The following is a 24,423-nucleotide window of genomic DNA, read 5'->3' as shown; positions in this document are numbered from 1 at the left end:
ATCAAGCATTTTTCTACCTGTCAATAATGAAAATGTGTTTTTCAAATGGAAAAAGAAAGATACAACTTCTTTTAAGAAATTGTTGGTATATCTTGGAAATTTTTGTTGTTGTTGTTGTTTGGTTATATTTCTACCTTAGACAGGTTAAACCTTTGGATTTCATTTTCTTTCTCTACCTTAATTTTCCAGTGCTAGAAGAGAAGAGTGCAGTAACTTGGACAGGGCCCCTGCACGTTTTCCCTTTTCAATTAAGTTCTCTCACTTTCAGTCACTGTAGTGTTAGGCTGTGCTCTAGGGAAGGGACCCAGCTCTTGGTTTATAATATTTACAGCTGGTTTTGGTTTATTATATTAAAATATATTAATATTTATAGGAAGGAAGAGGCAGGGTATTTTTTTTTTCAGCGAAGGGGAAATTGAGAGGATGAATCATTAACTTCCTCGCTCCCCCAAACAAATCTTGTTTTGGTATTGTTGTACCATAATTCAGTCTTCCTCCTTTCCTCCCAAAACCATCACTTCCTCCCCTGAAGTGCTTTTAAGAAAAATACACTTTTAAGAAGTATTAATTGATTTTTAATGTTGAACTCCAGAAGCTGATCATTTCCTTCAAATTTGGGAGAAACCTCCAATAGATGTCATAGAATTGCACTGTCCAATATAATTGCCAGTGGTCTCATGTGACTATTTAAATTTAATTAAAATTAAATAAAATTTAAAAATTCAGTTCTTCAGTCACCCTAGCTACATTACAAGTGCTTGGTAGCCACATGCACATATAGAATATTTCCATCATCACAGAAAGTTCTGTTGGACAGTGCTGTCATAGAGATTTTATCTGACCTTTAATGCAACATTAGAAGGACACCATTGGTGTACCTAATGTATAAATACAAACTATGTAGATCTTTTCATTAGATTCAAAATTTGTAAGCCAGTTGTCAGTAAGTACCCTTGAAGCCCAGCTGAAAGGTTTATCCAATTCTCCTAATCCATTGTTTCTATAGAGAAATTCTAGGCATATCTTCTTAAATTCAAATTTAACTGAGGCTTGCCCCAAATTTCCTCATGAGGAAAAAACAAAACCCAAACCAAATTGTCTGATACTTAACACCAAAGCTTAATCCCCTGTAACCTGTGCAGTTAAAATTTAATTCTTTTATTTTGATCTTTACAGTTCTTGCTAATTTTAGATTTAATTACCCTTACCCCACCGGTGTGTTGACATCATCTTTCCTGTATTGCGAATAGCTAATGACCATTTTTCTCTGTTGCAGGTGAATGCACAATATTTGCAGCTGTTCGTGATTTAATGGCTAATCTTACACTGCCCCCTGGTGGGCGTCCATAGACACTATTGTTTTTAAACCAGGAAGGCTGACAAATGAAAGTCTGAATTCAGCCTTCAGTTTTAAAAAGGAAAAGGACTTTTTGACTTAAAGAGCTAAATATTCTAAATTCGCAAAAATTTTCAGGGTGCATTTCTTTCATCAAACAGACCATCAGTCTTTTGTATAGTGAACTTGTATAGTGTGTTTAAATGGGACACGTTTCAAACTAGGTAATTATTACATCAGTGTCCGCTTGCCAATCATAGAGTCAATATTCTGTTTTATACTATAAAGTTACGGAAATGCCAAACTTGTTTATTTAATTGTTTTCTTATGTTTTGGGTGTAATAGTCCTTTTTGGTTTCTGTTTTGTTTTTTTAAGGCAGGTCTGTCATTTTGAATACTGTAAAACTGTGATAAACTTTATATTGAAGCTGTATTTTACTATGACCGCTTTGAATCCTCACATGAAAATGTTCTGGGAGTTGTTATAAAAACGTCCCAAAGAAGCAATATTTAATAAACTAGGTTTAAAAAAAACAGTGACACTCACTTGTGTGTATATCAGCTCTATAGATTCTCAGGGCCTCCCTTCTTCTTTACCCTGGTGGGGCCAGTAATTAATTTCTAATAACATATGTCTGGAATTTGACCAAAAACATCTGCTTCTTTGTTTCAAGTTTATTTTCTTCAAACATTCCTAAATCAACTGGTGGTGAACATTTAGCACCTTGGTTATCTTTCAGTTTAGGATTTTGGTAAAAGAGAAAGAACCCAGTCTTGGAAAAGAGACAGTACTTCCTATTAGTCAAGGATCCCAAATACTTCAACATTCTGGTCTGTTGAGGATATGGTAACTTTTCTGTTAGGCAAATTTAGTTTACAGGATACTTCTGCATGCAGCATTAGTTAGGAAATGGATTTGAGTGCTCTGTCCCTACATGAAATTTCTGTGATGTTTCCTTATCTTGCTTAACTTCCCCATCAAATTTGGGGTTGGTCTGAACAATCCCAATTTAATTCATTATCAATAAAACGATAAAATGTTTTTGCTTGGAAGAAACCTGGTCCAGTCCCCTCACTTTGAAGAATCTAACATCCAAGGTCTGTCCAGAGTCGAATGGAGTTTCTGATACCGAAACATCTCAGCATAGTTTCCTTTTGGAGTACTGTGCTATCTCTCCCAATCAGTCAGGGACTTTGATAAGCTTGAAAGAATATGACTGGAAGCAAAGGTCTTCTGGTGACTTGATGTTATTTGGGAAGGTTTTTTAAATGACAACTACCATGCCAAGTTATCTGGTCAATACAATATTAGTTCTCCATTAAATTTCAGATGTTTTGTCTAATTCCCTTTTAGATGATTTAATTGAGCTTCTGTAACTACTAAAATTCTAGTTTCCAGCATCTCACTGCAACTATATCATATCTGTTCTCAACTTTGCTTGATTCTCTGTTCATTTCTGGTCAGAGTTGAGGCCTTCTTTGACTTTCTTCTATGTCTTATTTCTGCCTTCATCTCCTGATTCTCGCCCAACTCTGCCACTATTCAGGAGCAAGTGACTAAACATCTATCTTTCCTTTAACTTACCTTTTATCCTTCTGTTTCTAGTTCTCCTTACAGTGGTAATCACATCGGTTTGTCCATCTAAGATGTCTTTATCAAGGGTCAGTCCTATTCTATTTAGAGCTGAATCCTGTCTTTCATGTAGAAATCTACATGTAAAAATACAACAAATGTATTTTTATCCACAGGATAATATTGCCTCAAATAATTTTATTAAAACAGTTAACTTTTCAGGTATTTTCCCTTTTAAGTATGGTTGGTTTTGGAATGTTAATTGCATTTTTAAGCATGATGCATTCAGTGGACACTTTTCCTAATTGTAACTCATTTCTGAATGCATTGTACAAATCAAAAGTAAGATAGGATTCAGTGAACAAAATTGCTTTTGATGCTTATTTAAGAGTACAACTTTGAATTTTGATAATTATGCTTGGTACTTGGAATTGGTATATACTTTATTAAAGCTTGAACACTCTAGCATTCGAATTTTAGGCTTCATCACAAACCATGTCTTTTGCCTCTTTTGTTACCCAGTTTCGGTCAAAGGGACTGGATGCCCATAGAGATTTTTCTTATAGGGGGTTTGGGTCTTAACTTTAAGATGTTTTCAGTGTGATTTTAGTAATAAATAAAATTTATACAAGTTTCAGAGAACTACCAACTCTCTAGTTAATTTTCATGAAGATGTTTGAGTAGTAGTATGGTTTAGTATTAATTTAACCTTGAAAGAAGAAATTGGACCTGATTTGCCACCTTTTTTCTATCTGTTGAAATGCTGTTTCAGAATGTATAAAAGTACTTTCAGAATTAGGGAAAAAATGAAAACTTCAACAAAACATGTCAAGTTATTAATTATAAGCTGAACCTTATATTTGAAAATTAACTCTGGGTGTGCTGAGTGCAGATATAAACTAAAATATACATGATTTTGAAATTTTTAAAATATTTTTTTTAATTTATTTTATTTTTAGAGAGAGGGGAAGGGAATGAGAAAGAGAGGAAGAGAAACATCAATGTGTGGTTGCCTCTCACTTGGCCCCCACTGGGGACACGGCCTGCAACCCAGACATGTGCTCTGACTGGGAATCGAATTGGTGACCATTTGTTTTGCAGCCCACGCCCAAGCCACTGAGCTACACCAGCCAGGGCTATGATTTTGAATTTGAATACCATTAAAAATTAGTGCAGTAACCTGCTCAGCCACAGGATACTAATTGTTAGTCATTCTTTGAACTGGTTAATTTGGTAACTTTAAGAAGCACAATTTTACTACTCTAAATTCAGATCCAATTTCAACATAAAAAGTTTCATGATTTCCTCCCTCCCCCCAAAGAAATACCTACTGCATTTTGCTTTAATATTTATTTTTTACCCAAGTGTTCTTGATATAAAATCAATATTCTGAAAGTTTTAAGAGAACTTATAGTTAGGGGACTTAAGGGATAGAAAGGGCAAATGTTAATGTGTATTTTATTGTTTCTTGTGGAATTTTGTTTCATTTGGTTTGATGGGAATGGACAGTATGTCTTAAGGGAATGATTTGAAATTTATTTAGTATAGATTTAGTTTTGAGGTTGTTAAGAAAAAATTAGCAGAGGCCAACCAGCATTTTACTACACAACTCCTGTAGACCATGATCTCACAATTTTCTATAAATTGCCTCTGCTTCCAAGTGGCTGTGACTTGTTAAAATACCTTGCCCAGAAATCTGATGAAAGGGCACATTTAGGTTAATATAAAGTAACAGCTAATATTTACTGAGAGCTAATATTTACAGTTGCCAGGCACTGTTCTAAGTATTTCAGTGTATATTTAATCCTCACAACAACCCAAATGGTAGGTATTAATAGCTTCCTTTTACAGATGAGTAAACTGAGGCCCAGGAAAATGAAATAACTTGCTGAGATCAAATTTAAGACTGCTTAAGATCAAATAGCTAAGAAGAGGCCATTTGAGTCCTGGTCTAGTTCTGAACACTGCCACTTTGATGTGAAATAGGAAGTCGGGGGCAGGCTTCAGCATTTAGACTCTTAACCTCAGGACCTTTTGACTACACACAATTTTAACATGTTTTCAAAACTCAGTAAGATGACTAAACGTAACTAAAACTGAGGTGACCTCTTGTTATTTGAAGTTGATTTATTGCATTCTGACCGTCGTGACACAATTATTTGTAACCTAACTCAACACTCCCTTATGGGAGGAGCACTAATTATCATACAATCAGGAGTCCAAAGTAGTCCTTATCTGGGTAGTGCTGCCTTCCAGAATCCAGGTGATGTCCACTTTGCCTTTCCCAGGTGGCCCAATGGCAGATGCTTTAGAGCTTTGTGTCACCTTGGCACACTGCAAACAACAGGATACCATGGTCACTTATCATTAATGCCCTGATTCGCTGCAGCCAATCTGTGGGTTTAGGAACCAGTAAACTTCCTAGAATCGAATAATGCAAGAAGAATGTAATTCAGGAAGTGTGCTTTGAGTGCTAACATCCCTATAAAAAACAGGACCGCGGACCTCACGCAAGAGGATATTCTGCGCCTGGGGCGGGGGTGGTCTCATTTTGGAACAGAAAAGGGATTAAGAGTTTCAGGCAGAGGCATTCTGGGCAAGCACCAGACAAAGTATTTTTTATGTCTGGGGCACGTATGATTAGGGTGGAGCTGACGTGCCACAAGAGCCAGAACGTTCCACCTAGGGAAGTTCTGCATTTGGGGGTGGAGTACATGGGGCCACGCCCACGGCGCCTTGCCCAATCTGGCACCGTCCAGGATTCTGCGCTTGCGCACTGCTGCCTGCCCCCCGCCCCTCGCCACAGGGCTTCCAGGGCAAGAACGGAAACATGGTACTGTCTGAGCTGGCAGCTCGCCTCAACTGCGCGGAGTACAAGAACTGGGTAAAGGCGGGCCACTGCCTGCTGCTGCTACGTGGCTGCCTGCAGGGCTTCATCAGCCGGGAGATGCTAGCCTTTCACCGCGGCCTGCTTGCCTCCGACCCCGGCCTGGGCCCCAGAGCCGCCTGCCGCAGCGGCTCTCGGTGCAGCCCGCGCGCCCGCCAGGTGAGCGCCTGGCCCGAAGCCTTGATCACCACTTCCTGACCCCGTCCCAGTCCCAGTCCCAGTCGGGTCCTGAGCATAACGTCCCGTGCCCTCCCTGGTGGGGGGCTGACCGTAAGGCGCGGGGCTCAGATGCCCAAATGCCCTTCACTACCTGGCCCCTCCTCAACTCCACCCTCTATAGTTTCATCCTCAGTGTCAGGTATGCGCAGAGTGGAAACGGGAAATTTTGAAACATCACACCAACAGAAATGGAGACGTCCACTGGGGAAACTGCCGGCCGGGCCGCTGGCCTGTGGACGCTTGGGAGGTGGCCAAGGTAAGCACCTCAGTCTGTAGGGTTGGAGGGTGGTGGCACCAGGTAGGAGTTATCTGGAGCCTGGGACCTCATAAACAGATTCAGAGAAATTGGGTGTTTAAGGTCTGGTGTCTAGGCTATTCTATTGGACCCAACCCACCTTAGTGAAGTAGAAGCTGGCTTCTGTCTGCTTCCTGAAGGCATTTTGAGTTTTGCTACCCCTGCTTGCAAAGCTATAGGAAGGATATCAACAAGAGATGCTAGCGCAAGATGTAGAGTGAGCATCATGAGCATAGGCACAGAGGGTGAAATATGAAATGCGTTTTTGAGGATAAGCTCCCTTAGTGGCTATGTTTGGTTCTAGGATATGATGAGGATGGCAAAATGAGGTTAGGAAAGAAAAGGCTAAACTGTTAAGGACTTTAAGTACCCATGTAAGGAATAAAACTTCGGAGATGGGGTAGGCAGCCAGATACAAGGATACCATAATGCCTGGTTTTAGATTTTGACAACATGGCTAGTTGGGCCAATTGGAGGGAAAAATTTTTTTGTCTTTTTTATGTTTGTCAGAAACCAGCTGGGGGGTGTGGAGGGGCAGTCAAAGTGACCTCCTAACATAAAATAGCTTTTGGAATCAGCCTTCGTGCCAGTTAGCAGCAGGCACAGGCTTGGTGCCTGGGAAGCAGAAGTCAGAGTCTCAGCCCAGCTGCTGTGGTGTGACATTGGGCCAGCCTGTGTTCCCTAACCTCAAAAATGAAATTGGACTGTGTCAGGGGGCCCTAGACTTGGTGCTCGTGGACCAGTAAACCCACCACACCTGTACTCTCTTCTCCATTTTTTAAAGCTGCTATAGAATTACCAACTTCTTTTACCTAGAAAACAATAAAACTTAAACCTCTACCTTTTACTGTGATTGTCTCTCACCAGTTTGGTCTCTGTTGCTGCTTTCTCACTCTCAGAATCCTCTTGAAGCACAGGCCATCAGTTTTGTTGCTGTCACCTACAGACCTTCTACTCCACCCCTGTGTGAATATTCTTTTCTGTCCCTGTTCTCCTTTTTTCTCCTTTCTCTGAACTTGCCTGGACCAGCTCCAGCCCTGATGACATCACCTGCTTCTACTCAGGGAAAGAAGCTCACAAGGGAGCTGGCTGGTTTTACTGTTGGTTTTTCTTCTTTTTTTTCTTTTAATGAGCAATTTATTTTTTTAGCCCATTCCCCCACCTCCTCCCCTTTAGCAACCATCAGCTTGTTATCGATTTGTGTGAGGATGTTTCTATTTTGTTTTGTTTATTCATTTTCCTAGATGCCACATATAAACAAAAGTGTATGGTATTTGTCTCCCTCTATCTGACTTATTTCACTTAGCATAATACTCTATATCCATCCATGTTGTCACAAATGACAAGAAGAAAACAGAAACACTAATTCAAAGAGATACATGCCCTCCTATGTTCATTCTATTATTACTACTAGTAATAGCTAAGATATAGAATCAGCCCAGGTATCCATAAATAGATGCATCGATAAAGAATATATACGAATGTGTGTATATGTATATGTGTATACACAGACATAATGGAATATTATTCAACAATAAAAAATGAAATCTTGTCACTTTCAGTTCTCGCTCACGAGCCCAAGCCATCCGACCACGTCTCTCTATAGACTTCTGTTCCTGGAGATGACTGTTGCTGCCTTTCCCTTGCCAAGCTCCCACTTGTGTTCCTCCACCCTCAATCCCAGCTGCTAACCTTGCTCACCCTTCTTGGAGTTGAAGACCCCCCAGATACATGGTTCTTCATTTTTACAAGACCTACCAACCTACCTCCATGTCCACCATCATCTTTCTGCTACAAAGGAAGAAGAGTGTCTCTTATCACTACTGGCTGTATGACATCATTATCCTCTGGGTTTCCTCCTACTTTCCTGGTTACTCCTTGGCCTCTTTCTGAGTGTTGGCTTTTCTCAGGCCCATTCTGTCCCGCTCTTCTGCTCTGGTGATACTGCCCAGGTCCATAGAGTTAAATATTAAATACTTCCTTTATGCCGATGGCTCCCAGATGTGTACCCTTAGCCCTGCTTTCTCTTCTGAGCTCCATCTCTGTGTCACCACTCCTTCTGACCCTCTCCTACAGGCCTTCATGCCCCGAGGACTGGCAGACAAAACAGGACCCAAGGAATGTGATGCAGCTGCTCTTTTAAGCCTGATCAACTCCTGCGATCACTTCATGGTTGATCGAAAGAAAGTCACAGAGGTAAGAGCTGTCAGATCTCAAACTGCACAATGGGAGTCTGTCCTGTAGGTACTGTGAAGACCAGCCAAAGAACACACCTTGTGATGCTAAAACAACGTGTAGATGTAGCACACGGTCTGTCCCCAAAACAGTGATGTGCAAAGAAACTTAGACTTTGCTTCAAAGTTGGCATCCCTTAGCAGGCTAGTGGGGCTCACATCCCATGTACCTTCTGTGATGTCTAAGAACCCCAGTGCGAATATAGTTAGCCCTTCAGTTCTCCCTAATTAACGCTTTCTGACAACCTGTCATTAATGCTTTTCACTGCCAAACTAGATGAACCTCAAATTTCTCTTCTCTGTTTTGCCATAAACAGAAGCAGTTAGTTTCAGTGTTAAACACACACACACACACACACACACACACACACACACAGCAATGCATCATTCTGTTCATTGTATGCCAGTATTTGAGCCCAAACATAAAAGTTACATAAACTGGAGAAAATAGAAACACTAGTGAATAAACAAGGTCAGAATAAGTTGCTATGGCAGATTTCCTCTGGAGATTTAGACTTTCTCTGTTTCACCAGAGAACAGCTCTGGCACATTTATTACTCTGAGGGTCTTTGAAGAGAAGGTATTTGGATGGATTATGTGTAAAATGTAGAGAAAACGCATGTATATTTTGTTAGGTTGCCAGTGGCTGAAAGGACTAAGAATCCTCTGTGATATTGCAGAGACAAAACTACCACAGTACAGAGGTGACCTCTACAATATCTCTTAACAAAGATGTGGAAGACTTTACATGAATTTAATATATGATTAGACAGCACTGTCTGTCTCAAAATACAGGCAAAAGTTGGTCTTCTTTGCATCATGGTTTCTGCGGTAAGAAACTCCCTTGGCCCAGCTTTCTGGGGCTCCAACGATAGTTAAAGAATTTTTGCATTGTCTGCTTCAGTCTTTGGGTTTATGCGGAGCTGGTAGCCAATACTCTTGCTCTTGGCAGGTTGTTTTCAGTTAAGAGATATGGATCATTGTAAGAGATATGCAGCCAGTCACAAGATTTCAAGAGCTAAGGATAGTTGTAAGTTTGCTTTTATTTCTTACCCTGATATGTTTATTATTCAAGTGGCAGGGGGTTGAACATTTTTGTAACTAACAAAAAACCTTTCTGCAACTTTTCTTTGGAACTACAAAATCTTAGTTTACCCCACTGTTTGACTTTGAAGCCTTTTATTTTTCTTCGTCTCTCTCCAGGTAATTAAGTGTCGTAATGAAATCATGCACTCTTCAGAGATGAAGGTATCTTCTGCATGGCTTCGAGATTTCCAGATGAAGATCCAAAATTTTCTGGAGGAATTTCAGAATATACCAGAGATTGTGGAGGTCTACTCCACAATAGAACAGGTAAAAATTAGACTGAACAGTTCTGACATAAAGAACTAAGGGAAAAAGAAACCACAGCCACACATTGAGAATTTGAGGTTTATTAGGTTTAATTGAAACTTTAGCACGTAAATAGGGAAATACATGTTACTCTGATATCTAGAATTGTGCTGGTCTGAAAGGCTGTTCTGTGGTCACAGGATGTTTTTAAAATGGATCCAGTCAGTGATATTTAATTATAAGTTCTTTGAGTAATACAGTAGAGTATCTTTTCCATTCAATCAGTTCATATATTTGTTCGATAATCCAACAGCTCTTGACATCTGACTGGGCTGTTCACATCCCTGAGGAAGATCATCGAGATGGGGGTGAATATGAAACAGGCATTTACCTGAGTGAGAGCCAAGTAAATGAAATAGAAGTGGAATTTCTAAAGGAAAAATTTCAAGAGATATATCTTCAAGCAAAAGAACATGAGGTGCTGCCAGAAGAGGTAAAAGGAAACAATGATCATATCCTCTGTGTGAGTAAACAAAACAAAAAAAGATGCCAGGGAGGAAGAGTCGCTCATTTTAAGAGTCACATTGCCAGTTATGTTTCGGACTTATAAGACAAATCGTTTCCAGAAATGAGTATTCTTTTGGCACAGATTAACATTATCTTTACATAATTATTTTCACTTCATCAGCAAACATTTGAGTGCCTAATATGTACCACACAGTAAGAGATACCATAGAATTCTGAATAAAAGTTCTAGAGATTCTCTGGAGGTCAAGGAGGGGTTGCAAAAAGAGAGTGGGGGCTTTGCTGACAAAGTCTGTTGAGCTGGGACTAACGGAATCAAATCAGAGTTTGACAAATTGGCAAGAGAAGAATGGCATTCTTGACAGAAGGAGCAGCACCAGCCAAGGCATGGAAGAGCAGCTTGGGCCTGGGCAGTGAGCATAGGAGGCATGAGGCATGGTCAGATGTGAGGTGGTCAGGTAGGTTGAAGCCATATTTTGAAAGGTTTTCTGTGCTACACCATGGAGGTTGGACCTTATTCCTAAACAGTGGTAGGGAGTCAACAGGTGGTTTATTTTTTTAAGGTTTTATTTATTTATTTTCAAAGGGAAGGGAAGGGAAGGAGAAAGAGAGAGAAACATCAGTGGGTGGTTGCCTCTCATGCGCCCCCTATGGGGACCTGGCCTGCAACCTAGGCATGTGCCCTGACTGGGAATTGAACTGGCAACCCTTTGGTTCACAGGCCCATGCTCAATCCACTGAGCTACACCAGCCAGGGCCCAACAGATGTTTTTTTAAGCAAGAAAGAGTGAATGAAATAGAGCAGATAGGGCTTTTAGAAAGTTAACTCTTGTGACATTTGGAGTTGGAGACTAGCTAGTAGGCTCCTGCAGTGTTGGAATGGTGAGAGAAAGAGGGCAGAAACTAGAGACATGGAGGAAGAGCCAGATTTGGGAGACATTGCTTGGGCAGAACTGATGGCTCTTAGTGGCTGAGTAGATTACTTGGAACATGGCATGGGACTGGAAGGAGGGAGTGAAAAAGATCAGTGAGGTTTCTAGCTTAGGATACTGCAAGGTAAGGATGAATTTAAGTCCTAATGGGGAGTGCAGGAGAATGAATCCCATTTGTTCCATGTAAGCTATAAAATTAATTTAAAAAACCCCCAGAATTGTATTCTAGTAAAGTTCCAAAATATTCCAGCACTTGCTAGATTAGAATTCTAGATTGGTATATCTTAAGACAAATCATTTTATCCCTCCATTTCACCTTGTCCAAGGAAGGTAGTTTTGCTGGTTACCTCATTAAACACAGAGAAGATATTTATGTACCACCAAGTGTTCATTAAGTTATGCTCCTTACTGGTCCATATGCGTATGTGAACTGTTTTGACCTTGACCCAGATGCTTCATTCAGCTTGGTGAGTTCCTTTAGTGCAGGGACTGTGTATGGCTGGTTTTGGGGTGTGCCCTTCCTGGCACATCATAGGTATTTAAAATGAGGAATAAGGCTGTTAAATCTTCTGTTTTCTAAATCCGTGTGTTTCATCTTGCTTTATTTTAAAGTGCCATTATAGCCCGGCTGGTGTGGCTCAGTGGATTGAGTGCTGGCTGGCCTGCGAACCAAATGGTTGCTGGTTCAATTCCCAGTCAGGGCATATGCCTGGGTTGCAGGCCAGGTCCCCCCATAGGGGGCGACCACACATTGATGTTTCCCTCCCTCTCTTTCTCCTTTCCTTCCACTCTCTCTAAAAATAAATAAATAAAATCTTTTTTTTTTTAATAAAATGCCAGTAGAGCCAGCCCCAGTTCTCTTTCTGCTACTGCTTTCAGAAGCAGAGTTGAACAAGAGAAGGCAGCCAGAGGATTGGGCTCATGGCCCCTGAGTCGTTCATAGTTTCCTCTTCTCTGTTGAGGGAGCTACAGTTCTTTCCTGTTTGTGGAACAAAGAACAAAACACATCAGCAGCAACACAAGCCAGGAGTCTATGTGAGCTGTGAGCTGGAAGGGGACCTGGCAGTCATCTCATCATAGCCCCTGCTTTACACATGAAGCAGCAACATCAAGGACCAGGTGCTGTCAGATGTAAGGCCACCGGCTGGGTCGGAGGGCTGACTGTGGGTCTCCTCACTCTGATCCTGTGCCTTTCCACATGCCTCACTGCATCTTGTATCACTGAAGAGTTAGCAATTTTAAATTTCAAACCCTCATTATCTGTTTTACAGAGAGGAAATTGGGGTTAATTGGCTTGTTCTCTGGGTTCCCAAATCTCTAGATAGAGTTGATAAGTTCTCATTTTGCATGCTTTTGTTTAGTAGACCATGGCATTTCTCTTGATATTTCAATAGATCAAAATGTAAATTCAGATTGATTGGCATGTTATCTCTAAGAAGTTGAAGGGTGGCTTTCCATGGTGTGTGGAACTTGACCTCATTTGTAAGTTCAATACCAGATGTGGTCATCCATGTTCTTTAGCATTAGTCTCCAAAGTCAGATGATTTGATAAACCAAATTTCAGTGACTCTAACATGACATCAATTGTAAGACACATCATTAATTCATTTACTTCTAAGACAGAAAAAAAATGCTGCCAGTTTATTGTAAGACACTTTCAGTGCTAAGATGCATTCACATTTAAGATGTTGAAATATGAAAAAAAAGTGCATCTAGGAATTAAGAAAAACAGTGACTATTTCTATTCTATTCATTCTATTATGACCACAGGAATTTTTTTGTAAACGTTTAACAAGATCTGTTTCTGGTGTTCCTTAAAACAAAAGGAGAAGGGTTGGAAAGCCACGTTGAAAAAAAAAATGGTTAATGCTGGTAATTTAGTGTGACAGTTCCCAAAAATGCATCATGGAGCATGAGAGTGAGTGCCAAGGAGCACATGGCACAGAGAGCTCATCATCTCCGTTCTTTTCTGCTCGAGTGTTGAGCCCTAATGATAAATAACATTGTAAAAGGGGCTCCTGTGAAAATACACTATGCATTTGGAAGCGATTGTAAAATGTATTCCGCTTCAGAGCCGCATGGGAGCAGCAGGTCCCTTGGGACATGTGTGGAGCGTGTCCAGCAAGGGCCCCACTGCAGCAGAATTTAGCTGCTACCCAGGAGCTCTTCGCATAGTCCTGCCAGCCCTCCATGCTCAATTCAGATCTGGGAGTTTAAAAAATTCAGCTAAAGCACATTGACTGCAGTAAGTGGCTAAAAAAACACTTTAAGAGCTTGCACATTCTTGAAAATCATCACTGATTTTGTAAACTCTGCTGAAGGAACCACCTTCACAGAGATCCATGGGGAGACCTGGGGAGAAGGGGCAGTGACAGTGTACTCAAGGCAATCAGAGAGAGGATCAAAATGTCACTTTGTTACATTCCAGGAAATTTACTGAGCAAGCACCTACTGTGTTGCAGGCACAATCCTAGAAGCTTAGTGTGTGCATCAGTGAACAAACTGAAGTTTCCTGTAGGGAGAGACAGACAGTAAACAGCATAATGAATAAATTATGTGCCTTCGAAGAAGTACTGTGTTGAGCAGAGTATAGGGGATCAGGAAATGGAGTGGGGACTCATATCAAGTTACAGTAGGGTGGTCAGGATGGCCTTACTGAGAAGAGACTTAGCAACACCTTGGAGGAGGTGAGAACTGGCCATGCGTGTATTTGGAATTAGAGCATTCAAGCAGAGGGAGCAGCAGAAAGGTGAGCCAGGGTGGCTGGAGTGGGGTGAGGATGAGAATAGTGGTGGGTGAGGAGGTGAGAGAGCGAAGATGGAGGAGGCAGGACACTTTGGGCCTTGTAGAGCCAGTGAGAAGGATCTAGGCTCTTTCTTCTGAGATGGGAGCTGTGGCAGAATTCCCAGCAGCAGAATTGCAAAAGGAGCACAACTGGCTGCTATGCTGAGGATACTGGGGAGGGGTGGGGGTGGTTAAAGATAAAAGCAGGGAGACCCGTTAAGCGGCTGCTGCAGATACCATATAAGAGAGATGGTGGTCGGACCAGGGTGGAAGTGTAGAGATGGTGAGGTGGGCAGATGTGGCATGAGGGAGAAAGAGGCGTCAGACACAAGTCCAAGGGTTTTGGCTTAAGGGAGTAGAAGAAGGAGGTGCTAAGCATCTTTTGCCTATAGTCTCTGGCATATGGTAGACTGACTCTCACTAAACATTTGTTACATGAATGTGGGAAGGAAGGAATGTACCAGACACAATGCTAAGTGTTTTTAGTAGGCTTTTTTAATTCTCACAAGAATTCTTGTGGGGTCGGTATCATCATCCTTTATTTGCATACATGGAAATAAGTTCAGAGAGATCAAGTGTCTTGCCCAAAGTCACACAGTGATTAAGTGACAAAGTAGGGCTTCAATATCCGGGTACTTCTGACTGTATTCCATAATTTTCTCCTAGTACTTCAGCTTTTCCATTTCTACACTTTCTCTTCCCCTTTACATATAATTAATAATTTTTTAAAAACTTGACTTTTTCTCCCCCCTCCCCACCTAACCAAACTAAAATAATTGCCCCCCTTAAGCACATTTCAAGGGCAGAGAGGATCAGGAATTGACAGGACATGGTCACAACTCCCAAGTCCATCCAGATGGGGAGGAAGGACCCTACTCCATCTTGTAGTGTGTGTGTGGTACACAGTCACAGCCAGTGCGGTCACAAGTATTGAGGGAAGGACCCCAGGGATGCTTCTAGAGCACCAGGCACCAGCAATAAGTGCTAACGGTGCAGTGCCCACGGTGTGCTGTGTTTGCTGTGAATAATGTTATTGGTATGATCTTCATTTTACAAGTTTATGGTTTCCAGATTTATGATTTTAAAGCCCAGGTGACTTTGGGGAGTTGTGAGCTTATTTCCAGCTGTGTAACAAGCAACTCCAGCTGAAGGGCATGTCGCTGCATACTTACTAACTTTTCTGAAGACCTCCTCCCTGCTCCCTATTCATCCAGGCAATAAGCCACAGCCAGTCTTCCTCTCCTCCCTTCAGTCCCTAGCAGTCATTGTCCAGCATCTCTGGCTGTTTCATTTGCTGACATCACAATCGCCTGAGTGCTTGCTTAGTTTCCACCCTAGACCTGCTGCATCAGAATCATTCATGTACACTCTAAAGTTTGAGAACCACCGTTCTGCTAGGGGTAGGGTACTCCACCACTTTCCTTCATTAGCTTTTGATCACCTTGACCTAGCTTGAACTTGGGAGTCCCCCATTAAAAAAACTTATCACACCCAAAAATATGAGTAACTTTCATCTTTGTAACAAGCACAGTGACCAGTAAGGATGTCCTGGGATAAGCCCTTGGTACATTTCCATGGTACTATTATGAGTACTTTCATTAAATATCAGGTAGTACATTACTGGTGGGAGTTTAAATTGGTACATCCTCAGTAAATGAAAGCTTTGGCAAAATCCATTAATAAAACAGAAAACTCCATCAGAATTAAAACTGCATTTCACTTCTAAAAACACCCTACCAATGGACTTGTCTTTTATTCAAAATGATACATATACAGCATTATTGGTCCTAACAGAAGGTTTGAAATAATATGTTAAAATGTGAAATATCAACAACTGAAATATTCAGCCATTAAAAAAGATAACAAGGCCACTATATAATCTGTTACAGGAAATAGGAAAGATCAGTTGAAGAACAATGTCTAGTGTCCTGGCATTTGTATATTTTTTTTAATGTGTATATAGTGTATATACATGCTCACATGGAAATGCATAGAATATCTCCAGAAGAAACATAAATTTCATGGTGATCACCTTTGGGGGAAGGAGCTAAGTAACTGAGGACAGGGGTTTGGAAGAAGACTGATTATTTACCTTGCACTCTTGTGCTCATCTTGAAATTTTTACCTATACATATATTACTATTAAATAAACAGATACACCCATATGCATGCATATGGATAACCATACACATCTATATGGATATATATGGATATATATTTACTAGTAATGCATGTACAGGTAGGAAAATCAAAATGAAAAGGCTTCATTTTATATACATGTACATATGTGTATACATATATATGTGTGTATGTTACAAAGATTTTTACTTATGGTTTTTTGGCTTTACTATGGTGCAACACAGATAACGTATTTCAGTAGAAACTATACTTTGCATTTTGATCTTTTGCTGGGCAGTGGCAGTGAGATAATTTTGCCCAATGGTAGGCTAATGTAGGTGTTCTGAGCACATTTAAGGTAGGCTAGGCTAAGCTGTGATGTTTGGTAGGTTAGGTTGTATTAAATGCATTTTTGAATTATATACGATGGGCTTATCAGGATGTGACCTCATCATAACTTGAGGATTATCAGTGTGTTGCAAACATCCCCTTGTGTGGCCCAGAACTAGCTAGCCTGGGTCTTATTTTGTTGAGTAGAGGATGCTTTGTTTTAAAGGGTTTGTTTGGTTTTGTTTTTCAAACCTTAACCTGTTTATGGATGGTTGCCTGTAGCCAAGGTTTCTGTCTCTTGGTGGAGACTTGAGCAGGAGCCAGTTAATTTTCACCTGAATTACAAGCCTGCTATAAAATTATCTCAGCTGTAAACTGTATGGTTTCTTTTGCAGATCTTAAATCAGCTGGAGGTGGTAAAAGAATTTCTAAGAAACAATGAAGATCTTAGAAATGGTCTTACAGAAGATATGCAGAAGCTAGACAGCCTCTATCTACAGCATCAGAAACTGGATTCAAAGGAACCTGGGGCACAGGCACCTGAAGGGGAGGCCTGAGGTAAATTTAGGCATTTGATGTTAAATAAGGATACAATAGCCTCATCTCTTTGATGTCGGTTCTTTTGTGTAAGGTCATAATGAACACACACATAGTCTCCTCTGAAATTTCCCTATGTCCTTATTGTTTGAGAGAAAGGACACTGGGCTTTGTGCTCATTCTAGTTGATAGTTTTCATATATGAAGTAATTCAACAAAAACTCCCTGCCAACTTCATGTGGTCAGATATACCTGAAGTCATTGGTCTAGTCTTAAGGGATTCAACTTTATCACATAATCAGGGAGCATGTCAACCCTACAGTGATAATAATGATGTCTAGCTCTTAGCTGTGGTATTGATAGCAACTTGTTAATTTCCTAAGTAAAACTTGTTAAATAACTGTCTTTGGTATTTTACTCCCCCCCACAAAATAAAATTAAATATTTTCTTTTATTTTAGGTTGCCCTTTGACAAAAATCAGACGTGTCCTATGAAAGTCAGCATGGCTTCCATCTCAGCCATCCTTTTCTGTGCAAAAGGGAAAACTTACCAGAGTCCTCTACCCAACCAAAAAGACATTTTTGTTGTCTTTTCTTGGACTTTTCCTTTGATTCTTTGGGATTTTTTTTAATATTCATAAGCTTAGTGTTGTGTGATTTATACTGGCCAAAAAATATTACATACTCTTATGCCAAACGTAGTATTCTTGGTTTTTTGGTGTTTTTTTCCTTTTGTTTGTATTGTTTTGTTTTGTTATGTTACTATTTAAAAGGTGAGATTATTTTTTGGTACTAAACTCTAGCTGCTTAACACAGTAAAGGCTGTGTTTGGCAGCCTGTGTGAAGGGTCATGCAGAGTTCTCTGCTCCCTGAAACATAAGTCCTGCTCCACCCCACCCCCTCCTTCCTGAAAGTCTCATTCATGAGGATGCCCAAGGGGTGAGCTATGATGTAAAAGTCAAGATATAAATCCTTCCTTTTTAGAAGAAAGTAAGAAAAAAAATTGCCTGAAAGGCCATTTTTCTAGCCATTTCCAATTAGTTACAGAGCTATTTCAACCAGCTCTAGTAGCCTGAGGCAGTAGGACAAGGAAGTGGGCCCAGGCTGGTCAGGGAGTGGGGAGTGGAGAACACAGTGACTTGACTGACCAAAGCGGGGTAGGGGGCTCTAGGCCAGCATCACAAACAGGGATGTTGGGGAAAGCTCTGCAGTTGCTGACTTGTATGTGGCACTTAGGAAAAGTAAACCCGTTGGCAGTCACAGCTCTTTCTGTCCAGCTGGATCCCAGGTGCAGAGCACAGGGACTGGCCCTCCTATGCTCAATGAATATTTGTTGACTGAATGGTCAGCTGATAGCTTAGGAGTATTTGTATATAGATGTAAATGTTAGTTGTACTGTTATGTAAGCCCGGCCTTTCCTTGCAAGATTTAAGAATTTAAAAAAAAATGAAATTTCACCATTCTTACGGGAATTCAAAGACATCGGTTTTTTTTTTTTCAACAGATTCACAAATTCATTCATACTCCCTTACTCTTTTTACCCCAAAAGCTATCTAATTCTGTCTTTGTTCTGTTTGTTTCTGGAACTGTGAAACCTCTGTCCCATTGTATGCAATGGTGTTCAACTGGGCCATGTTGCCTCTGAACCTTCAGGGACAGAATTGCCAACTGCCACATTCCCCACTGCCTGCAGGAATAGCCCCACTGAAACTGAGCTCTTTTGCTTCCTCAGCTGCCCATCAAGAATGTGATCTATAGAGAATGGGCCGAGGATGGAGGTGTATTTTTACATTAAAAGGCATTTAATGTAATTTTGTAAAACCTGGATGAATGCAGATTTGCCTATAACTTCCTGCTTTAATCTTTCCTGTTTCTATTTGGTCTTTTTTTTTTTAAAGATTTTATTTATTTTTAGAGAGGGGAAGGGAGGGAGGAAGACAGGGAAAGAAACATCAATGGGTAGTTGCCTCCCGCATGCCCCACACTAGGGACCTGGCCAGCAACCCAGGCTTGTGCCCTGACTGGGAATCCAACCGGCGACTCTTTGGTTTGCAGGCCAGTGCTCAATCCACTGAGCCACACCAGCTGGGGCACTATTTGGTGTTTAATCTTACATGTTCTTTCTCCCTTTCTTTACATGGAGTTCCTTCAGATGACCTCAATAGCGAAGTAAGAATTTTCATTCAGCTTGTAACTCCTCTAAACTAAGAAACTTTGAAATATTTCCTATCTTCTAGATATGAGTCAAAACTTGGCATCAAATTAAATCTTGATTAACTAACCAATTTAAGACCTCATTTCCAATGGGATTATGAACTCCTGATTTTCATACCTCTTGTATCTAGTTAGGTTACCTTATCTATCTAACATTTATCAAGTGTCAACCATGTGCCAGGCACTAAGGTAAATGCAAATGTGAGGATTTTAAAGGTATGGATGGTGGTTTATGAGCTTTTATCTTATTGGGCTTAATGTCTGCTTTGATAAATTAAAGATACTGTTCAGAAAACTATACTGGCAGTGTTTAATTACATTGAAATTAAGATAGAGAAAGGAAGACATTCCCCAGAGAGGGCTTAAAAGCGAATGTGTTGTGTACAGGGACATCAGCCAGTGGGCCTTTCTTCTGTAGACCCGCACATGTGGGCACCAAGTATTCACAGCAGAATTGGCAGCCAGCCATCAGGAGAAGACTGGTTGAATAAGTCAGCACAGCCATGCTATAGAATATTAAGCAACTGGTAAAAAGAATGAGGAAATGCTGCAAAGCAGTAATATGGGATAATCTCTAAGACCTATTAAATAGAAAAGCAGAATGTTTAACAATGCATAGCATGCTGTAAAACTATTTGTATTTTAAGATAACATTTCTGGAAAGTTGTGTGTTTTTCCCAAGATTTTTTGCTGATCTGTAAAAGGAATTGGGGTTGAGTGGAGGGGTTTGAAGGAATTTTGCTTTTCTACTTTGTGAAAATTATACAACAAACATGCAGTCATGTATTTTGAATTTTTTACTGAAAATTTTAAATTTCAAAATAAAGAGATATGAACAATATAAATTCAGACTGTAAAAGTTGTGTCACATTTCCGGTAGTACATTGTAGCATACATTTTTGTGGATATCAGCTCCACCTCTGGGGAGATTTATGAGTTGTCAAGGTCAGAGGCCCCCAGGAAGTGGTTTCCTTTCTGCACAAGGCTTTGTTTCACCTCGAAGTGCCTTGTTTTCATCCAGCAATATGATTTGCTCTCAGCCTCTCCCTGAAACAATATATGATTCATGCTTTGAAAGACTTAGAGGAAAAAAATGGCTTTTAGCATCATAGTTGCCAAGATAAGGCAGTTCTTTGGGTTTTAGCCTGTGCTTTGCCAGGAAGCTCAGAGCTCCTTCCACCTAAGGAGGAAGTAATGACTTACTAAACTCAATATAGAAAACAAATTTTGGGAAATTACAAATGTGTGTCAGTAACAAAAACTTCTGGGAAAAAAACTGCCAGTTGAGAAACTGTTATTGGCTTCATAAAATACTGGTAGAGATCTGTAGACAGTTTAAAGTTAAATTGCAAAGGCCAGAAAGGATTATTTATGTTTGAGAGTTTGGGGTATTATAAAATGATTGTTACTCTAATGATTTTAAAGTTGCATTTTTATTAAAGTATTAATCACTCATATGGCTTTACACGTGAATATCCTAGGCAACAAAGGGTTAGATCTCTTAATTGAGTGGGGCATACTATGAATTGGATCCTCTAAGCATAGTACTGCATGAGAGTAGAGGTGTTATAACCTTCTGAATGTTTTCTCTAACCTTTTTGCCCACTAAATTATAAATGTAGAATAATAGGAAATTATCAACAAAGAGTACCTCTGTTTCCCCCAGATTAATTAGAAACCTACCCGCTCTGACATGTGTTCAACAGACAGTGGCCTTTTACTGAAACATACTCAAATTATAAAATACATTTTGTAAGACAAATCTAAAAATATATTAATTTCTACTCATGTAATAGTGAAGGGGGAAATCCAAAGTTTTCGTAAAAATCTAGATGAAAGGTTATGATTCAGTTGAGAACTTTAAGAACAGCTTTTTACTACTGCATGAGAATTTTTAGAACTGTGTGTGTGGTTGCCAGTCTAGAAGATCGCCCCCAGTGATGCCTGCCTCCTGGTATTTCCACCCTTGTATTGTCCTCCCACAGTGTAACAGGGTTGGTCCATGTGACCAGTAGAACACAGCTGAAGTGATGGTATATCACTTCCCAGGATAGCTTCCATCTTGGGTTCTCTCTCTCTCGGAACACCTGCTGTCAGTGACGTGTTATAAACAGCCCCTGTAGCCCACATGACAAGGAACTGAAGCCTCCTGCAAACTCAGTTTAGAAATGGGATTGATTCTCTAGCCCCGGGCAAGCCTTCAGAGACTGCAGCCACAGTGGACAGCTAAGAGGCCCTGAGCCAGCAGCAAACACTGAGCTAATTCCCGTTCCTGACCCTCAGAAATTGTGTGAGATAATATTTGTTGTTGTTGTTAATTTTAAATATCTTGTTTAAAGCTAAGTTTGGGAGTGATTTGTTACACAGCAATAGATAACTAATACATTATTGTTTTCCACAGTTTGTTTCTTCTCCCCCGTATGTAAAATGTGTGATGCAGAAACTGTCCATAAAGAGAACTGCTTAGATGCCACAGAAAATAAAGGGGGATCTTTGAGAGTTCCACTAATGTGCCTGTCTTATCCCAAACCTGATAATTTCAGAACCTTTCAGATGGCTGTTTTAAATTTCTTTGCATTTGAAATATCTAACAAAAGCAGTCTTAAACACATTTATTGAGATTCCCCAGTAGACCACTCTGGAACTCCCTGCATCCTCCAGAGTTAGGCGGGAATTTTGCATCAAGTCCTAGAGGGTAGCCTCTGCCGCAGAATGGCCTCACACCCACAGCTCCACCCTTCTCTTTTCTGTCCTCCCTGGTTTAAGAAAACTTAGCATTTATGAGATTCCTGGTGGGGAAGGTGGATACTCTGGGCTAATACTGTTGACCACAGACCCTCATCCCCAACCGTAGCTAGTGTTCAACCAATTTTACAAACTGCCATTTCCCCATTTTTAGGCATGAGGAAAACAGGAAAGGATTCTGATTTTGTCATTTTTATTTCCTAATTACCTAGAATTCAGAGTAATTGACCTCACAGTTATTTATTCTGTTTCCATGGAAAGTTCTATAATTGCTTAGTCACAAAGAGATTCTAGATTCTCTTAATAAGTACTCCTTAAAAGTCTCAACTGGATTTCACGGAGTTGATTTAAACTCACTTCCAAGTATTTCCATCAATAGAAATAGCCCCCAGACTTTGGTTTTGGTGTAAGGAGATTTGTGACTCTACCAAGGTTTAAAAGTCATGTGTGCTAAGCATCCTTATTTGGCCTAGATATACAAAACAAGTAACAAAACATGTTCCCAAGAGAGCTTTAAGAAAACTTGAAAAAAAAACACACCAAAAAACAGTGAGTTAGATAATTTGAAATATCTTTCATTCAAATAATCTTTCTTCCCTATATAAACTAAACCTTCAATTTGTGGGTACCATGAAGGAAAAATCAAGCAATCTACCTTCCTCAGCTTCTACAAAACAATTTATTTCTAGGTCAAGAAAGAGGCAGCACTCAGTTTCAGTTCTATGCTACTTTGCATCTTTTTTTATTAACCAAACTGCAGGTTTAAATGAGATTTGCACTGTTAGAGTCTAATTGAAACTTTTCATTGGTCTTTTCTTTAGGAAGAAAAACAGTTCAGTGCTTGCAAGCTGCAAAAGTTCGATAGGGTCATCTCAGTCATTAATCTCATTTCGGGGACTGCAGATTGGGGCTTGTGGCCACCTAGTCACAGGCTGTGTCGTCGGTGGTGAAAGGGGTGTCTTCAGTAGCGGTTGGAGTGGTGGTGGCGGTGGAAGCCACGACGGTGGCAACAGCAGTGGTCTTCTCAGCGCCGCCGCCGTAATGGTAGACCATGTAGCGACTCGCCTGCATGCTCTGCGCCACCACGTTGGTGCCATGACAGGCCATCAGCAGCAAGTTTCGAGGCTTTACGCGGTAAGCAAAGCGCATGAAAGCCATCGAGTAGAGGATGAGCGCTGTTGTCATGCGGCCACTGATGATGTCCGGAGACACCTTCATATCCCGAAAGGCAGCTATTGGTAGGCCCCAGTTGGCCACCGGACCCCAAAAGTGTGTACTAGTCACATAATCCCGGAACTCCTTGGTCTTCACATAGTCCGTTGCCTTCCGCCACAGTGCCGCTATCGCCGCCATGATCACGGAGCCGCAGGACTGCCAGAGGATGAACAGACAGCTCACAATGATGTGGAACGTGAAGACCGGATCCCATAGCAACCCGGATGTGACGTCAATGCCTGCCTCATGCCTTAGCTTGACTGCTGTAAAGTGCACCAGACTTCATGTGCCGCTATCTTGCATGCACTGCAATGCCGTAAAGTGCATCCGACAGCACCGGTTGCAGTTGTCTGTACCTTCATTCCGGTGAGTACCTGCAATGTGTGGAATGCACAAGTATGCATGAATGTCTGTGTGTGCCCCTCTGGCAAAGGTGGAACCACAGCTTCATCATTTGCACCGATCATGCTGCGGCCACCATAAAGCTCTCAGGGCTCTGCCTACCACCGAAGAAGGTGCGGGTTTAGCTGCCTGCTTCTCCTCAGCTATATAGAGAACTTTGATTGTTCTCTCTGTTCAGTCTGTGGACACTATTGACTGTTCAGTCTGTGGACACTATTGACTACATGCTGATACAAAATTCTTCAACCACGTAAAGAATTTTAGGCCTTACACAATTTTCCAGAGTGATATTTGCAGACATAGTGGCAGCTCACCCCTAAATATTCCAGCATCTGGATCCTAACAAGGACATTCTCCTAACTTAACCACAACACCACAATCTAGTCACATACTTAACACAGTACAATACTGATATCTAATATGCAGTATATGTTTAAGTTTTAGAGTTTTATGTTTTTTTTTTCCTTTCTTGTTGGAATAGGAGACATCCAGGATCCAATCAAGGTTCATATTTACTTATCTCTTTTAGGTTAATCTCCCTTAATCTGGAATAGTTTTGCAGTGTTCTTTTTCTTTAGTGACTTTGGTATTTTTGAAGAGTACAAGTCAGTGGTTGTTCAGAATATTCTTAATTTGGACTTGTCTGTTTTCTCATAATTAGATTTAGGTTAAACATTTTTTGGCACGAATACTACACAGGTGAGATTGTGTCCTTAATGCATCACAGTGGCAGGCACTGTGTCAT

General features: G+C 40.7%; 3 protein-coding genes across 6 annotated transcripts in view; 2 read left to right on the top strand and 1 right to left on the bottom strand.

Moving 5' to 3' along the window:
• Positions 1–1,872, top strand: part of MED14 (mediator complex subunit 14) — a 72,036-nt gene extending 70,164 nt beyond the window's left edge. For all 3 annotated transcript variants that reach the window (XM_045860529.1, XM_045860530.1, XM_045860528.1), the window contains one exon: positions 1,277–1,872. In XM_045860529.1, the coding sequence (XP_045716485.1) occupies positions 1,277–1,350 (74 nt within the window). In that variant the 3' untranslated portion in view covers positions 1,351–1,872. The remainder of the gene's footprint in view (positions 1–1,276) is intronic.
• A 3,847-nt stretch (positions 1,873–5,719) lies between these two features.
• CUNHXorf38 (chromosome unknown CXorf38 homolog) lies at positions 5,720–20,161 on the top strand. 2 transcript variants are annotated; one of them, XM_045860657.1, is made up of 7 exons: positions 5,720–5,955; positions 6,137–6,271; positions 8,387–8,506; positions 9,748–9,897; positions 10,190–10,369; positions 16,961–17,123; positions 17,563–20,161. In XM_045860657.1, the coding sequence occupies exons 1-6, from the start codon at positions 5,740–5,742 to the stop codon at positions 17,120–17,122; spliced, it is 963 nt and encodes a 320-aa protein (XP_045716613.1). In that variant the 5' UTR covers positions 5,720–5,739; the 3' UTR covers position 17,123; positions 17,563–20,161. The 2 variants fall into 2 exon arrangements, with proteins under 2 accessions (XP_045716613.1, XP_045716612.1); XM_045860656.1 differs by having other exon boundaries at positions 10,190–10,399.
• Positions 20,162–22,890: 2,729 nt separating this feature from the next.
• Positions 22,891–23,414, bottom strand: MPC1L (mitochondrial pyruvate carrier 1 like). Its single transcript, XM_045860659.1, has one exon. It carries the CDS (start codon positions 23,412–23,414, stop codon positions 22,983–22,985), a length of 432 nt encoding a protein of 143 aa, XP_045716615.1. The 3' UTR covers positions 22,891–22,982.
• Between the last annotated feature and the right edge of the window lie 1,009 nt (positions 23,415–24,423).

The sequence above is a fragment of the Phyllostomus hastatus genome, unplaced genomic scaffold (assembly GCF_019186645.2).
Source record: "Phyllostomus hastatus isolate PE091 unplaced genomic scaffold, TTU_PhHast_1.1 phas_scaffold_200, whole genome shotgun sequence".
Classification (NCBI taxonomy): Eukaryota; Metazoa; Chordata; class Mammalia; order Chiroptera; family Phyllostomidae; genus Phyllostomus; species Phyllostomus hastatus.
This window is presented reverse-complemented; position numbering and strand designations above follow the sequence as displayed.